The 16,726-nt window shown below is 47.4% G+C and overlaps 1 protein-coding gene and 2 non-coding genes across 3 annotated transcripts; 1 reads left to right on the top strand and 2 right to left on the bottom strand.

Annotated features, from left to right (window-relative positions):
• Nucleotides 1-126: 126 nt before the first annotated feature.
• Ccdc200 (coiled-coil domain containing 200) lies at nucleotides 127-5,586 on the bottom strand. The gene is made up of 4 exons (XM_048445669.3): nucleotides 5,359-5,586; nucleotides 2,171-2,480; nucleotides 1,702-1,751; nucleotides 127-921 (listed from the first exon to the last, which is right to left on the bottom strand). Exons 1-4 carry the CDS (start codon nucleotides 5,446-5,448, stop codon nucleotides 895-897), a joined length of 477 nt encoding a protein of 158 aa, XP_048301626.2. The 5' UTR covers nucleotides 5,449-5,586; the 3' UTR covers nucleotides 127-894.
• Nucleotides 5,587-10,169: 4,583 nt separating this feature from the next.
• Nucleotides 10,170-10,360, bottom strand: LOC148120780 (U2 spliceosomal RNA). The gene has a single exon (XR_015738949.1). It is a non-coding gene; the product is annotated as a U2 spliceosomal RNA (small nuclear RNA).
• Nucleotides 10,361-12,452: 2,092 nt separating this feature from the next.
• On the top strand, nucleotides 12,453-12,643 carry LOC125408096 (U2 spliceosomal RNA). Its single transcript, XR_015738948.1, has one exon. It is a non-coding gene; the product is annotated as a U2 spliceosomal RNA (small nuclear RNA).
• The last annotated feature ends 4,083 nt before the right edge of the window (nucleotides 12,644-16,726 follow it).

Genomic DNA, 16,726 nt, shown 5'->3' with positions numbered 1-16,726 from the left:
TTGCAGCTCTAGTGCATGGCAGCCCCTCGCTTCTCGGGCTGGATCACAGTTAGCATGGGCTTGTGTTGGAGGAGGCTGCTTGTTCATTTCCCGGCCGCCCAGACCCCACATAATCATACAGAAATGGTCATTACAACACTGCGTGGCCTATTAGCTCATGCTTCTTACTGGCTAGCTCTTACACCTTAAATTAACCCATTTCTATTAATCTGTGCTATCATCATGTGATTGTGGCCTACCGGTAAGGTTCCATCTGGTGTCTGTCTCCTGGGTGGCTACATGGCTTCTCACCGACTCCGCCTACTCTTTCTGCTCTATCTCTTCCAGCCTGACTATATTCTGCCCTGCTATAGGCCAAAGCAGCTTCTTTATTCATTAGCCAATAAAAGCAACACATATACAGAAGGCCTTCCCACACTGGGCTTGGTTCAAGCGATGGGCATTAGTAAGCCGAGACATCTGCCATCACTGGGTAAGAGACCCTGGTAATAATCATAGGGTGGGGCTGAAGACCGTGTTTTCCCTTGACTTGGCCTCAGACAGCGTGGACTCGCCTTCTACTCCCCTCTACCTCCAAGTATGGGTCCTCCTGCTCTCCTCCCTCCATCCCGTGCTCATTAAGCTGACCAGCCTTGGTTCTTTCCAGGAATCACGTTTTAATCCCCAGCTAGCCTCCTCTCCAAGTGTGGTTGGCTTTTTGGAGTAGAAAGGTTGCAGGGTGGAAAGAAAGTGTGGGTTGCTGTCTGGTTTCTGTTGTTAATTTTTTTGTTTGTTTGGTTTTTTTTTGTTGGTTTGTTTTTTTGTTTTTGTTTTTGTTTTTGTTTTTTTGATTGTTTTTTGATTGCTTTTGTTTTTGCTCTGCGGTACTGTCAGGTCCTGGAGTCCGTCTCTGGATCACCACTGCTGGATGTAATTAGTCGACTAAGAAAGAGGGGGAGACAGGAAACAAAACAAGTTAAGTCCTTTCTGAGTGTGCTGCTTTCCGAGGATCGCGTTAAGCCTCTGAGGCCGGAGAACACAAAGTGAGATAAAACGGAGCACTTGCTCCTCTGCCTAAAGCTGCCGAGGACCTGCGCAGGGCAGGCCTCACCCTCGGTGCCTGGATCCCACTCCCGCCATTTTACACTCTGACTAGGAGTTAACTAGTTGGCAGCCTGGCCTGGTGGCTCAAGCCGGTAATCTTAGCTAGTTAGGAAGCTGAAGTGGGAAGATCACAAGTTCAAGGCTTGCCTAGGGTAGAGAGGGACTTCAGAGTAAGCCTGGGAAACCTAACAAGATCCTGTCTCAAAATAAAAGTTCGAGGCTGGAGAGAGAGCTAGCAGTGAGAGAGCTTGCTGAGGCTGGGCGGCAGCCGCGGTGCAGGCCTTTAGCTCTCTGGAGGCGGAGGCCATCGATTGGCCTGCCTCTGCCTCTCGAGTGCTGGGATTAAAGGCATGCGCCACCACCGCCTGGCTAAGTAAAAAGAATTTTAAAGGAAAGTGGAGTAGAGTAGACAGAAGTACGAACAGACGGGGCAGAGACTAGCATGCACAAGGCCCTGGGTTCAATCCCCGGTACCACAAAAAGAATTTCAAGGCAAAACCCAGAAATAACTTTGAAATGATTCCAGTCCTCTCCTTGAACCCCTGCTAAGAAATTCTCCTTGGCCTCCACAGGCACACAAGGACGTACACAGTCACTCAGAGCCCCTTTGCCTCTCACCGTGAGTCGGGAATATTTAGGAGAGCTAGCCTGGCATGCATTCGGGAGACCTGATAAAACAAAGCACAAGTCAGTCTTCTGGCAGTTGCAAAGGGAGCTGAGGGTGGGAACAGGCTTTTCTTGGGGCAAGGCACAGACTGAACCTACACCGAAGAATCCCCTCATTCTGGGATCCCCTGTTCCACACTTTACAGGGCTCAGTTTGACCTGCTGATAACCTACAATTCACACCCTACCCTTCGACCATGACCACCTTCTCTGTCACACCCTACAAAAGAGACCAGTGCCTTCCCAGTCCCTATCCAGAAGCCTCTTTGCTGCCCTAGGTTGGTTCAAACTATCCAGGAGGAGGAGGCCACTTGGGCTGTAAAAGGTTATGGGTGCCAGGAAGGGTCAGACAGACAGGGGGCCAATAGAACTTCTGAACTACCCAGGTGGGGGGTGGTCTGATACCGGGTAACACACTCACCACGACCTGGGAGGATTGGGGGTCCACGCATACAGGCTTGCTGCCTATCTTGTTGGGCCCCGGCTGGTCCAGGCTGGGGTTCTTGCCTTTGGGCGTCCTTCTGGAGAGTGTCCTTGGCAGTGCTCTGTGTGGGAGGGTCTTGCTCCTTTGGTGGCTTTGGTCCAGGTGGTGGCTGGGGTTCTGTCTGCTCCTGTGGCTGTGCAGGCGGAGGCTGTGGCTTTGCTGGTGGCGGAAGAGGCCCTTTTGAATCTTGCTGTGGGTGAGATGTCTTCTCGGGACGCTGTTTCTTCTCTTCCTGTGTTTTTACTTCCTAGCAAGAAAAGTCCCAACAATGACACCCTCTGTCCTCACCCAATCACTTATCTCACAGAGAAGCATTGCCAGACAAAGGGGAAATGCAGGCTGCCCAAAGTATCTCTAACCCCTGGAGTTAGAGGTTGAAGCTAGCCTAGGCTGTCTCCCTCAGGCCTCAGGCCTCGGGTTCTGAGTCACTGTGCTGGAGAGATGGCTCCATCCTTAAGAGTGCACGTATTTACCCTTCCAGAGGACCTGAGTTCCCACCACCCACACCAGTAGTTCACAGCTGCCTGTAACTCCAGCACCAGAGTTTATTAAATGTATTACGACAGGTTTTCTGGATATGGTGGCACATGCATATAATTCCAGAAATTGGGAGGTAGAGGCAGAAGGATTGCCACAAGTTGGAGGCCAGCCAGGTTGGCATAAGTTCTAGGCCAGCCAGAGCTACATTCTGAGACTGTCTCAAAACCAAGGCACTGGGTAATAATAACTCAGTCGGTTAAGTTGCTTGCCTTGCAGACATGAGGACCTGAATTAGATTTCACAGAATTCACAGTAAAAAACTGGGCTAGGGAGCTGGAGAGATGGCTCAGCGGTTAAGAGCACTGGCTGCTCTTCCAGAAGCCCTGAGTTCGATTCCCAGCACCCACATGGTGGCCCACAACCGTCTGTAATGACATCTGGTGCCCTCTTCTGGCCTGCAGGCATACATATAGGTAGAACAATGTATACACAATACATTTTAGTACTGGGATCCCAGAGGTAGGAGGTAGAGGTAGTGGCCAGCCAGCCTAGCTTAACAGGCTTCAGGATAATGAGGATCCGTGTATCAAAAGCAGGATAGATGGCGACTGAGGAACAATAGCAAAGGCTGTCCTCTGCCTCCACATATGTATTCACGTATGTGTGTGCCCAAGTAGGTCTATGCACACAGAAGAAATGAAAAAAAAAATTAGTGGTTTCACCTGTGATCTCTGATTTTGTGTGTGGTTACCAGAAAACAGAAAGTCGGGCCTGAAGTTGCAGCTCAGTAGCGCAGCACACTTCCCCAGCGTGTGCAAAAAAACCCTTTGTATGTATGCACGTGAGCCCAGAAGAGGCTATCAAATCTGGAACTGGGGTTTCTTGTGGTTTTGAGCCACCCTGTGGTTGCTGAGAACCTGGGTCCTCTGAAAGAGCAGCTAGTGTTTTCTCCACTGCGCCGCCGTCTCTCCAGCCCTGACTTTATTGTTTTCAGTGGTGTATATGTGAGGGGAGGGTACGTGTAAGTGAGTGCAGCTGCCTGCGAAGCTGGATGTGCAGGCAGCTGTGCGCTGCCCCTACAAGGGTGCTGCAGGAAAAGGAACTTGGTTCTTCCGGAAGAGCACTCTTAGGCACTCTTAACCACAGAGTCATCTCTCCAGCCACATGGACACTAGATTTTTATTAAAAGCATTTGAGTATCGGGCAGTGGTCGTGCACACCTTTATTCCCAGCACTCAGGAGGCAGAGGCAGAGGCAGGTGAATCTTTGAGTTGGAGGGCAGCCTGGTCTACAGAGCAAGTTCCCAGAGAAAAACCCTGTCTCGAAAAACAAAAGCAAAAGCACTTGCACTCAGGGCCTGGAGCTGGCTCAGCACTGCAGAGCATTCGCGGTCCTCCTTTCAAAGCACCCACATTAAGTTTCCAGCACCCACATCGGGCAGTTCAAAACCACCTATAACTAATTCAAGGGATTTGACTCCGTTTGGACCCTAAGAGCACCAATATACAACGTGAAGATACACACACACACACACACACACACACACACACACACACGTAAATAAATCTGGGAGACTCAAGAGATGGCTCAGTGGTTAAGAGCACTGGCTGCTCTTCCATAGGACCCAGGTTCAATTCCCAGCCACCACGTGGCAGTTCACAACTGTCTGTAACTCCAGTTTTGGGATCCAACACCCTTTCCTGGCCTCCAGTGGCACCAGCTACACACATGGTACACAGACATAGGTGACATATATGCAAGCAAAGAGCGCACATATATGTGTGTGTGTGCATATATATATATGTGTGTGTGTGTGTGTGTATATGTGTGTGTGTGTGTGTGTGTGTGTGTGTGTGTGTGGTGGGATTCACCTTTAATCCCTGCACTCAGGCAAAGGCAGGTGGATTTCAATAAATTCAAGTCCAGTCTGGTCTACTGGTCTACATAGTACACTCCAGGCCAACTTTTGAGTTTTTTTGAGTGAAACGCAAAAAAAAAAAAAAGAAAGAAATACATATAAGAAAGTCAAGTATTTGGTCTGCCAGACATGCAGTCACATGCCTGTAATCCATGTAATACTTGGGAGATGGAGGCAGGAAGGTTGTAATGATCAGCTTAGGCCTGGTCTACACAGGGCTACATAGTGAGATTCTGCCTCCCCCACCAAAAAATAAGTAAAACAAACAAAAAAAATGTACAGTGGAAAAAGATTCACACAAGCTCTGCCAAAGATGCTTGGAAAAGTTCCTAACGTGTAAATTCCTAACGTGTAAATTCACAAATTAAACTCATACAAACCTCAGCTCATTCTTACTAACCACATTGCAAGGATTCAGTAGCACAGCCTTTCAGGCCATGGACTCGCACTACTCTCAATCAGCCACTAGGAAGCTGAGGTGGATGGACCTTTTGTGCCTAGAAGTTCATAGTCAACCCGTGCAACAGAGTGAGACCTCATCTCTTCAATAACCTTTGGGCTTCATCCTCACCTCCACCAGCCTACAACAGAAAATGAGCTAGCTTGCCTCCTACCCCAGCAAACAGCATCCCCAAGCTTGTAGTCCCCTTCCTTGGGATTCTGTACTCCTTCCCCATTCCCTGGTGCCCCGTGGAGGGCCCTGATGGACCGCGCCCCTCTCATGCACCTGCTCTTGCTGCTGTTGCGCTATCAGCGCCTTCCTCCGTTCCAAAGCCATCTGCCGACGCCGAGCCTCCCAGTGGTAGGCACTACCCATGATGCTGTGATGATAGAAAAAGCTCGGCAGGGTGTGAGGGCGGGAAGAGCCGCCCAAGAGGATGCCACTGCCCTCAGACTCCTCTGTTGCCTCCCACCCTAGCCACACTGCCTGTTAGCCGGACCACCTCACAATGTGGCCACTGCCAGGGCAACTGGGCAGCCTCCCTGAAGTGTTGGAGGTTGAGGTAAAAGGCTCATGAGGAGCACCTGTCAGTCCTCCAGAGTCCTGAGGAGGAAAAAGATGCCGTCCCGCAGTCCGGGCTTTCAGTGGACCCTGGAGACGATCTGGCAATACAACTTGCTCGTTTTTCTCTTCCAGTGTCTCCCTCCAACCCTTGCCAAGGGGTTTCCTGACCCTCCGCTGGCCCCTCCCTCCTCACGAGTTGTTTGGAATTACCTTTCTAGAACTCTTCCACCTCCTGTCTCTCACTGTTCTTCCAGGAATCATTTGCATTGAGTCAGCATGAAAGAAAACACAAAACCCAGCTGAGCTACACTGTGGAGGACTGGGGGTGGGAGGCAGCCCCCGGATCTGGGATACCTGTCGATTCTATGCCGTAAGATCAGCTTGAGTTTTAGTGGGAGATGCAAGCTTTACCCCTGGCTGTGCCACTCGGTGTCTCGGAGCCCAGCACTGTAAAGGATGCTGGTACGCTTGGAAAGCGCCTGCCTTGAGAGTGGGCGCCCAGCCATGAAAAGGTGGAAGAATTGTCCCAGCTCTGATGTGGGACAGGAGGGTCGCTTTGTCTGGCTGGATCTTTCTCCTTCTCTCAGCACCCAGGGGAGTCATCTGCATCGCTGGCTACTTCAAAACAATAGGATAAAATAGACAGAAACGAGACGCATCACTGACTTCTAAGAAACGTGGTGCGTGCTGGTGCTTTGTCTGCTAGTCAAGCTACACTTATTATTTCCCTAGTCCTCTCTTTACCGTTTGAAAATTTTTAGTTATTATTTATTTTGGTTTGTTTGATACCGGTTTCTCTGTGTAGATGGCTATCCTGGAATTTGTTCTATAGACCAGGATGACCTCCAGCTAGATCTGCCTGCCTTTGTTCTGTGCTACCACCACTGCCTGACTTTTTTTTTTCTTTTAAGATTTATTTATTTAGGGGCTGGAGAGATGGCTCAGTGGTTAAGAGCATTGCCTGCTCTTCCAAAGGTCCTGAGTTCAATTCCCGGCAACCACATGGTGGCTCACAACCATCTGTAATGAGGTCTGGTGCCCTCTTCTGGTCTGCAGACATACACACAGAGTATTGTATACATAATAAATAAATAAATATTTTAAAAAAAGATTTATTTATTTATGGGGCTGGAGAGATGGCCCAGTGGTTGAGAGCATTGGCTGCTCTTCCAGAGGACCCGGGTTCAATTCCCAGCACCCATATGGCAGCTCACACCTGTCTGTAACTCCAGTTCCAGGAGATCTGATGCCAGTGCACATAACATAAAGTTAAATAAATGTTTAAAAATAAAAAATAAAAAATATTTATTAATTTATTATGTACAGTGTTCTGCCTGAATGTATGTCTGCACACCAGAAGAGGGAACCAGATCCCACTAGAGATGGTTGCAAGGCACCATGTGGTTGATGGGAATTGAACGCAGGACCTCTGGAAGAGCAACCAGTGCGCTTAATCTCTGAGCCCTCTCCAGCCCCTGACCCAGCTTGGTTTTGTTGTTGTTGTTTTGTTTTGTTTTGTTTTTGTTTTTTATCATTTTTTAAGAACTTTAAGATAAGTTCTCACTAACTTACTGATCTTGAACTTAAGACCCTCCTGCCACCTCAGCCTCTCAAGGAGTTGAATTACAAGTTTGTGCCACCAACCCCAGCTGGGACATTACCTTCACATCGTGTTTATCTTTGTATAGACTGACTCTAAAAAGTGGGGCATGATTGTTCATGTGTATAACCCCAGAATCTGAGGAGCTAAGGCAAGAATGCTACAAAGTCTAGGCCAGCCTGAGCTACAGGGTGAGAGCCCGTCTCAAAATGAAGTGGCAGCAACGTTTCTATGGACAATGGCGAGAAGGATGTGAAAGGCCCTTCCACCTCTCTTCCTCACAGGGCACAGCAGGAAGCCAGTTCCTTTTGCCCTTCCCCTTCTCTCACTTCCCTTTTTATCTTCGTCCCCTCCCCTGAAGGAACTGACATCTCAAGTTGAGAATCGTAAGATGGAGGAGACAGAAGAGGGAGTCTGGACACCGGAATTCAGGGAAATGGTTTCCAAATCTCTAAGTCAGTGTTATGTGGGAGGAAAGGTTCTCAGAGTGACTGTCAAAACGGTCCTACCTGGTCATCTCTCTCCCAGACCCCTCCTGCCTCCCTGTGTGCACTGCCTCTCCCAACCCTGCTACTGATCTCTCTCCTCCTCCACGTTCTCTCTACCTCTTCTCATCCTTTATTAACGCCTGTTGGCCCTCAGGAAACCTCCCGTGATGTCAGGGTAGAACCTCTTAAACAACAGTGCTTTTTCCTTTTGCTACAGGGTCTCATGACCACCTCCAACTTTTGATATAGCAGAGGCTGACCTTGAACTCTTAATCCTCCTGATAGTACCTTCCAAGTGCTGGGATTACAAATGTGCACTGCTCTGTCCAACTGTTGTTAGTTTAGTTTTAGTTTTTAAAGATTATTTATTTATTATGTATAGTGGTCTGCCTGCACGTATGCCTGCAGGCCAGAAGAGGGCACCAGATGTCATTACAGATGGTTGTGAGCCATCATGTGACTGGTGGGAATTGAACTCAGGACCTCTGGAAGAACAGCCAGTGCTTTTAACTGCTGAGCCATCTCTCCAGCCCCATGCTTAGTTTTTTTGTTTGTTCAGTTGTATATGTGTGAAGAAACTATAGGTGTCCTCAAGTCAAAGGCAGTGATCATCTAGAACTGGAATTACAGGTGTTTGTGAGCTGTCCTGTGCATGCTGGGACTTGAACTCGGGTCTTCTGGAAGAGTAGTAAGTACTCTTAACCACTGATCCATCTCTTTAGCACCCATACTTTAGGGGTTTTATTTTTATTGGTTTTGGCTTGGTTTTATTTTTCAAAAGAGGGTTTCTCTGTGTAGTCCTGGCTGTCCTGGGGCTCCAATCTGTAGAGTGTGGTGATTATCTTGCAGGCTTCACAGCAGGCAGCGGAAAAAAAAAAAAAAAACAATCCATGAAGAGACAAGGAAACTCGGCTCACCCCGCTTTTATTGTAACTGGTATTGGACCAGGACTTCTAGAGTCTGGATCAGATCATTTTACTTTAGCCATATTTAAGCGCAGCACAATTTCTGAAAAAAGTATTCAGATAACAATTAACTCATTCTCTGCCAGACAGTGGTGACAGACACCTTTAATCACAGCCCTAGGGAGGCAGAGGAAGGTGGAGCTCAGTGAATTCGAGGCCAGCCTGGTCTACAGAGTGAGTTCCAGGACAGCCAGGACTGTTAACACAGAAAAACCCTGTCTCGAAAAAACAAAACCAAAAATACAAAAACAAATTAACTCAGTCTCAAGTACACAACAATTTAAGATATGTTCACATTGAGATTCCTTACAAAGTACATCCGGCTTCTTTCTCAAGAATGGGTACTGTTGACTCAGAGATAGTGCCCAAGATTTAGGGTTTAGGGAGCTTGATTAAGGTAAGCATAATGTCTGCAGACGTCAGGATTGGCATGGCCCAAAGATAACATGGAAGTCACTTAGGCTGTTGTAAAATACAAGGAGTGGGGCTCATAGGGTCTGGAGAGATGGCTCAGAGGTTAAGAGCACTGACTGCTCTTCTAGAGGACCCGGGTTCAAATCCCAAAACCCACATGGTGGATCACAACCATTTATAGTGAGATCTGGTGCTCTCTTCTTAGCAGAACACTACATTAAAAATAAATTAAACATAAAAAGTGTGGGGTTTATGGCACTAAAAAACAGTGCTCAAGATTTAGGAAAAGGTCTTAGATTAGTAAAAAATACAAATTCTGAGTTATAGCAGAACCTGTCTCATCATAGAACAAGGTATCACCAGGCTGTAAAACTACTTCATTCCTAGCATTCCAGGAAGACCAGCAGCACACTTAAATTCATGGAAGAGGTAACTATGTGTTTAACTTTCCTGGCTTCACCAGTGCACAAGACTTTTTCCTCTCTAGACCGGGTTGCCCTTGAACTCACACACCAACCTACCTCTGCCTCCGAAATGCTGCGATCAAAGGTGTAAACCATCCCCCACCGGTTCAAAGTTAAACATTAGTCCCAGTACTCAGGAGGCAGAAGCATGCAGATCTGGTCTACAAACCGAGTTCCAAGACAGTCAGGGCTACACAGAGAAACCCTGTCTCCAAAAGCAAAACGATAATATAAATATAAATTATTTTTATATAGTATATATATAGTAAGTGTATATTTAACTCCATTGCTATATTTCCTGCAAAAACAGGCAGATCTCCGACAGCCTGGTCTACTTACAGACGTCCATAACACAAGGAAAGTGAGAGGAGAAAAGTGAAGTAGTAGAAAGGCCAAGAACTTAGTAACGTATATCTTCAATTCTGGCAGTTGGGAGAGAAACACCAAACGAATATTCGGTTCTAACCCGGTATGTAAGACGACAGCCAGAGAACAGCACACGGTCTTCAAGCCACAAAAGCTAAGACAACAAAAGAGACAGTAGGATAGGAGAAACGAGCAAAGAAAGCAGCTTTCTTTAGAACCAGAGCAAACTCCCCCGAGGAGGTGCACCGTTCCTGGAGGTACTGCAATACCAGGTCGATGCGTGGAGTGGACGGAGCAAGCTCCTATTCCAACTCCTAGTTCCAAAAATCCATTTAATATATTGTCCTCGGATAGAGGACGTATCAGATATTAAACTGATAAGAACAGATACTACACTTGATCTTAGCCAAAAGGCCGAGAAGCGATACCGAGCCTGACGCCCGTGGACCATGCCGTCCTCTCATTGTCCCGCTTCAACTCGTGGTGACCTTTGAGCAGGGCTCTATCTCCCTCCTGTGCCCTCCACCTCTCCCGGCATCAACACTGGGCTCTGCTACAAATTTCTTATGCCCTCAGGTTTCACGAGAAACTTCGCACGCGTGAGAGACCCTCGCCTTTCTCCCCCAACAGAAGCGTGGTCGCCGAGAGATTTGCATGCTCCGCCCTGTCGCGCAGGGGCGTGGCCACCGCGAGCCGACTCCACCCCGGAGCTGTCCAGGGATTCCCCCGTGTGTGGGAGGAGAGGCTGCAGACTTCCTCTTCTGTTGCAAGCGAAGGACGGAGCAAAAGATGACCCGAGGGACTGCAAAGCGGTTTACGAGGGAGCTCCTCGAGGCCGGCGGCCCACCCTTTCTCGACGACAAGACACTCAGCACACACAAGAAAAGCCCAGACTTGAACATACTAAGTATCTTAATTAAGTAGCTAATTAGTTTGTAAGCAGGATTTCTCAACATAGCCCTAAAACTGGTTTCAAATTTGTGATTCTTCTGCCTCGGTCTCTCAGGTCCTGGGATTGTAGGTATGTGCTCCGCCGCCTGGCGTCTAAAAGCTCTTCATATGTCGGAAAGAACCTTTCCTGTAGTGTGGTTTGGGTTCTTCCCCCCCCTTCCTCCTTCCCTCCCTCCCTCCCTCCCTTCTCCTTTCTCGTTTTGAGTCAGGGTGTTCTGAAACTCACTGTGTAGTCCATGTTATGGGCATTCACCAGACAAGACTGCTAGGACAAAGGTTTAAGACAATAGAAAGTTCTTTATTAAGCCAGCCGGCTGGCAACTACTGTGTGTTCGGGACCCCAGAGTAGCCCTGAACCTTTCTCAGGGTGAGATTTTAAACACACACACACACACACACACACACACACACACACACACACACACAAATATATCCTGTTTAATCCCAGCACTCGAGAGGCAGAGACAGGCAGATCTCTGTGAGTTCAAGGCCAGCCTGGTCTACAGAGATAGTTCCAGGACGGGCTCCAAAGATACTGAGAAAATAGCTCACTGTGAATGACTGATCCTTGATCTGCTGAGAAAGCTGCTGAGAGTCTGTTCTCATTCTTCTAGACTTATAACTTTATATTTATTTATTTCTACATTCTTATATTTAGAATCTACATTTTCATTTTCTTATTCTTGGACTCTTCAGCCCAAGCTTGTAATCCTAGCACTCAGGATCTGAGGCAGGAGAATTTCAAGTTCAAAGCCAGTATGGACTGTAATAGGGCATCAAACGATAGCAGGCCCCCAGACTGATTGCATGATGGCAGTACCATTCAGGGTACTCAGGGTATACTCAGCACATAGACTGCATTACCTGCCTATATTAAAAGACCTAATTTACCGAACTCCAAAGTTCTAGAAAAGTCTCTAAATGTACTAACTTTGTTTTTTGACCTGTAGTTCTGCTTCTGGCTAACTGTTCTTGTTAATTGAAGTGTGGCAACCCAGGATATATTTGGTTTTCTGTTTTGTTTTTGTTTTGTGTTTTATTTATTTTTTTGTTTCTGTTTTGTTTTTTGTTTTTTTTTTTTTCGAGACAGGGTTTCTCAGTGTCTTTGGAGCCCGTCCTGAAAACTAGCTCTGTAGTCGAGAAAGGGTGGGCCGCCGGCCTCGAGGAGCTCCCTCGTAAACCGCTTTGCAGTCCCTCGGGTCATCTTTTGCTCCGTCCTTCGCTTGCAACAGAAGAGGAAGTCTGCAGCCTCTCCTCCCACACACGGGGGAATCCCTGGACAGCTCCGGGGTGGAGTCGGCTCGCGGTGGCCACGCCCCTGCGCGACAGGGCGGAGCATGCAAATCTCTCGGCGACCACGCTTCTGTTGGGGGAGAAAGGCGAGGGTCTCTCACGCGTGCGAAGTTTCTCGTGAAACCTGAGGGCATAAGAAATTTGTAGCAGAGCCCAGTGTTGATGCCGGGAGAGGTGGAGGGCACAGGAGGGAGATAGAGCCCTGCTCAAAGGTCACCACGAGTTGAAGCGGGACAATGAGAGGACGGCATGGTCCACGGGCGTCAGGCTCGGTATCGCTTCTCGGCCTTTTGGCTAAGATCAAGTGTAGTATCTGTTCTTATCAGTTTAATATCTGATACGTCCTCTATCCGAGGACAATATATTAAATGGATTTTTGGAACTAGGAGTTGGAATAGGAGCTTGCTCCGTCCACTCCACGCATCGACCTGGTATTGCAGTACCTCCAGGAACGGTGCACCTCCTCGGGGGAGTTTGCTCTGGTTCTAAAGAAAGCTGCTTTCTTTGCTCGTTTCTCCTATCCTACTGTCTCTTTTGTTGTCTTAGCTTTTGTGGCTTGAAGACCGTGTGCTGTTCTCTGGCTGTCGTCTTACATACCGGGTTAGAACCGAATATTCGTTTGGTGTTTCTCTCCCAACTGCCAGAATTGAAGATATACGTTACTAAGTTCTTGGCCTTTCTACTACTTCACTTTTCTCCTCTCACTTTCCTTGTGTTATGGACGTCTGTAAGTAGACCAGGCTGTCGGAGATCTGCCTGTTTTTGCAGGAAATATAGCAATGGAGTTAAATATACACTTACTATATATATACTATATAAAAATAACTTATATTTATATTATTATCGTTTTGCTTTTGGAGACAGGGTTTCTCTGTGTAGCCCTGACTGTCTTGGAACTCGGTTTGTAGACCAGATCTGCATGCTTCTGCCTCCTGAGTACTGGGACTAATGTTTAACTTTGAACCGGTGGGGGATGGTTTTTACACCTTTGATCGCAGCATTTCGGAGGCAGAGGTAGGTTGGTGTCTGAATTACAGAAAAGCCAAGGGCTATGTTGTCTTGAAAAACAAACAAGGGGCTAGAATTAGGCTCAGTGGTTAAGTCCACTCCTCTGGAACAGGAGGCCAGCCTAGACAAAAAGAAGAAACTGGAAACACCACCATAATAACTAAACCAACTAATACATACAGTGACAGAGAAGGGCTCACTGGGAAGTGAGTACCTTGTCACTTTGCTCTGAGTGGCCATTGCTGTCCTTAGGAACTCCCACCCAGGACCAGATCACTGTATGAAATACAAGTTTCCCAGAAAGACAATGCAATGAGTATGTCTCTGCAAGTCACTGATAGGGTCACCAGCTCCCTTAAAAAGCAGACATTTTATCCTGAAAAATTAAAGGAAGTAAATTCAGCCCTCTTTGGTATTTTACTTTCTGTCATATAGAAAAATAGCTGAAAACATTTTAATGTGTTATCCAATTAAGCGGGTTTGGAGGGGCTGTTTAGTTACAGTGTTTTTTTTTTTTTAATTAATTTATTATGTATACAGTGTTCTGTGTGCATGTACTCCTGCAGGCCAGAAGAGGGCCTCAGATCTCATTACAGATGGTTGTGAGTACATGTGGTTGCTGGGAATTGAACTCAGAACCTGAGGAAGAGCAGTCAGTGCTCTTAACTACTGCACCATCTCTTCAGCTCCGAGGATAGAGTGTTTCTTAGTAACAGCTTTATTCAGCTGGTCATGGTGGCTCAGGCTGTAATCTCTGTGGTTCGTTTTGGGAGACTGAGGCAGAATTCAAGTGTTGGACCAGAAGTCCAAACATCAGGAAGGAGTTGCTCCAGACACCACTCACATAACCTCAATTGATGCAAAAGCAAGAGGATTTTTATTCTGTCCTGACAGGGCCCTTCAGGTTCGGGATATCAAGGACATTCGATAGCTGTTACAGTCCATCTTTTAAAGCAAAAAGCCACAGACACAAGGGGGGAACCTGTAGATTGTTTTCCAACTTATTGGATTGGCTTATTTAAAAGATCACTAGCAGTAATTGGTCTATTTCAGGGCAGAATAGCTGCGTGGTCAGGTGAGATAAGGGGAGCATCTGTGGCCTTCCTGACCTTGTTCTAGTGACTAAATCAAACACCAGGAACTGAGTCAACATCTGTGGGTTGTCTTTACCTTAATTCCCAGAATGGAGTTATGTTTGAAGATTAGTCACAAGGACACAGGAGGATGAGCAGTCCAGCATGTGGGGGTGGAAGGGGGCGACTGTCTCGTTTCCAAGAGAGAGTGAATGTAAGGTTTTAGAAAAATGTCTTAGGGTTGAGGGGGCTTACAAATGCATTTGGAGTCTTTCACAAGTTCAAGCCTATACTGAATTCTAGGACAGTTTAGGCTGCAGTGTGAAACCCACGTGTGACTCAGTTTCCATCTGCAGTCAATTCTGACTTCAAGAAGCCATTTGAGTTCAAGCTTGCCTGCTCTGCTTTTTCCAGGAACCTTCAAGGCTGTGAGTAACTTCTGTGTTAAGAAAGAATATTTTTGCCCAGATGAAAGAGTACATTATTCTATTAAGATTTGGGTTGGTATACGCCAGCTGGAGGCACTCCTCATTAGAGATTAGAAGCTGCTTGCTAGCTGAACTCTTGTGTGAGATAATGCCTCTGCTTGAAATTCCTCTCGAGGACACTGCAGGGAGGCCGTTAACTGACTATACTGCCCTCTGTTCTGCCTTTTGCCTGTAATTAGTATATATGCTGGCTTAGAAATAAACTCGAGCTGTTTGGTATTAACCTTCAGTCCTCCCGGTCGATCCTGTGTTTTTTGTCTGTTTCCCTCAATCTGCCATTTTCTTTAACATCTTGCCCCCTCTCAGGTACCTCCTGCTGATTCCTGCCAGAGCAGGCTCCAACAAAAAAACTGAAACAAGACAACACAATTCAGCTCACTAGTCTGACGACTTTTAAACACTGGACAGCCAGAGCGTCACTCGCCCTTCTACCCCAGCTGCACGCTTACAATTTATCCAAGGGTCCCACTGTGGATTTTCTGATTCTTTGAGTACAAAGGACTCCAACTAGGGTTTGTGTTTGTCAAAGCTACAAGTCTAGGGTGGGTGGCTTCTGGTCCCCTCTTGAGTGCTAATATCAACCCTAAAAGGATTTTACACTGTGGGACACTTAAAAGAGACAGGGTTTGCAGCACGGCCCAGGCCATGTAATGTTCCCCTCCTGCCTGGTGTATCCCTGCACCCCTCCCGCTCCGATTAAAGGCGTGTGCAATTGTAAGGCAATTACAATGAATTGGAGGTGTAATAATCATTTTCGGCCAGCAGGTGTCACAGTTGCAGCCACGTGGCCAAGAGACGCTAGTAGCAGTGAATGGTACATGTTGCTTACTTATGAAGGGCCCCCCATACTTGAAAGACCCCCATGTCCATATACTATGTTAAACTCTGCTGAAACTTAACTGAGCCATAGGGGGGAAAAAAGGCCCCAGGCTCAGCTAATGACTCTGTGAAATTTAGCTGGGCCATAGAAGGAAAGTCCCCCCAGCATACGTCTCAGCCAATGCTAAAACAGAATATCTGTGGGCTGCAGACTCACTGACTAGGCTGAGGAGAGGGAGTACCCCACCCCCAAGGCATTCTATCTAAACCATCTACTTGATGCAGGGTCCTCTATCTAGCTTTGTGGTTTTTCGGGGAAATTCGGGAATAGACATGGGGCCATTCCCGGGGTGAGAACCAATAAAATGCTTGTTGCTATGCAGTCTCTTGTGGAGGGCCGGACCACATTCTCCATTGCTTCTAGGAACAAAGGTAGAGATTGACCTCTGTGACCTCAAGGTGTGGCGGTACACGCCTTTAGTCCTGATGCCTGGGCGGCAGAGGCAGATTGACCTCTGCAACCTCAAGGCGTGGTAGTACACGCCTTTGGTCCCGATGCCTGGGAGGCAGAGACAGGCAGACCTCTGTGAGTTCAAGGTGATGTAGCACATGCCTTTAATCCCAGCGCACGTGCTTGGTAACTCTCTACCGCTGCGTCCCTGCCTACTCCCGAGGCATCATCTGGGATAATGGGCAGCGGACCAATCCAAGAGTGACACATCAGAAGCGAGGACTGTTTCCTTTATAAGGGCTGGGTTCCCCTCATTCTGGGTCTCCGCTTTGGAAGCTGATGCTCTCCCTCTCAAGACGCATTAAAGCTTTACTGCAGAAGTATCCTAAGTGCCCCGCGTCGTTCTTGCTGGCGAGAAGGTAGCGCGGGACACTCTCTTATGTAACTTTTAAATCCCTATAAATACATAATGTGCCTTCAGCCTGGATGCTCAGTCAGTTACACTACTGAAGTATCCATGGCCGCCGGTGTATATTAATTAAACTGCCTCTTGCATCCAGTGGACTGGTTCTTGGACAGAGGGCTCCAAGTGAGACCCCCTGACATTTGGGGTCTTTCACTTAGGTACTGACAAATATGCTTTGTTTAACAAATTAAGAGCAGTTATTAAGTCGATCAAATGATTCCGAGAGTTGGGGGTCAGAATAAA

Source organism: Myodes glareolus, chromosome 9 (assembly GCF_982192425.1).
Source record: "Myodes glareolus chromosome 9, mMyoGla1.1, whole genome shotgun sequence".
Classification (NCBI taxonomy): domain Eukaryota; kingdom Metazoa; phylum Chordata; class Mammalia; order Rodentia; family Cricetidae; genus Myodes; species Myodes glareolus.
This window is presented reverse-complemented; position numbering and strand designations above follow the sequence as displayed.

Coding starts and splice junctions, on each gene's coding strand:
- Ccdc200 (XM_048445669.3), bottom strand. CDS start 5,448: ATGGGTAGTGCCTACCACTGGGAGGCTCGGCGTCGGCAGATGGCTTTG. Junction 1,752..2,170: donor CCCAATCCTCCCAGGTCGTG/GTGAGTGTGTTA, acceptor TTGTTTTATCAG/GTCTCCCGAATGCATGCCAG. Junction 922..1,701: donor CTAAATATTCCCGACTCACG/GTGAGAGGCAAA, acceptor CCTCTTTCTTAG/TCGACTAATTACATCCAGCA.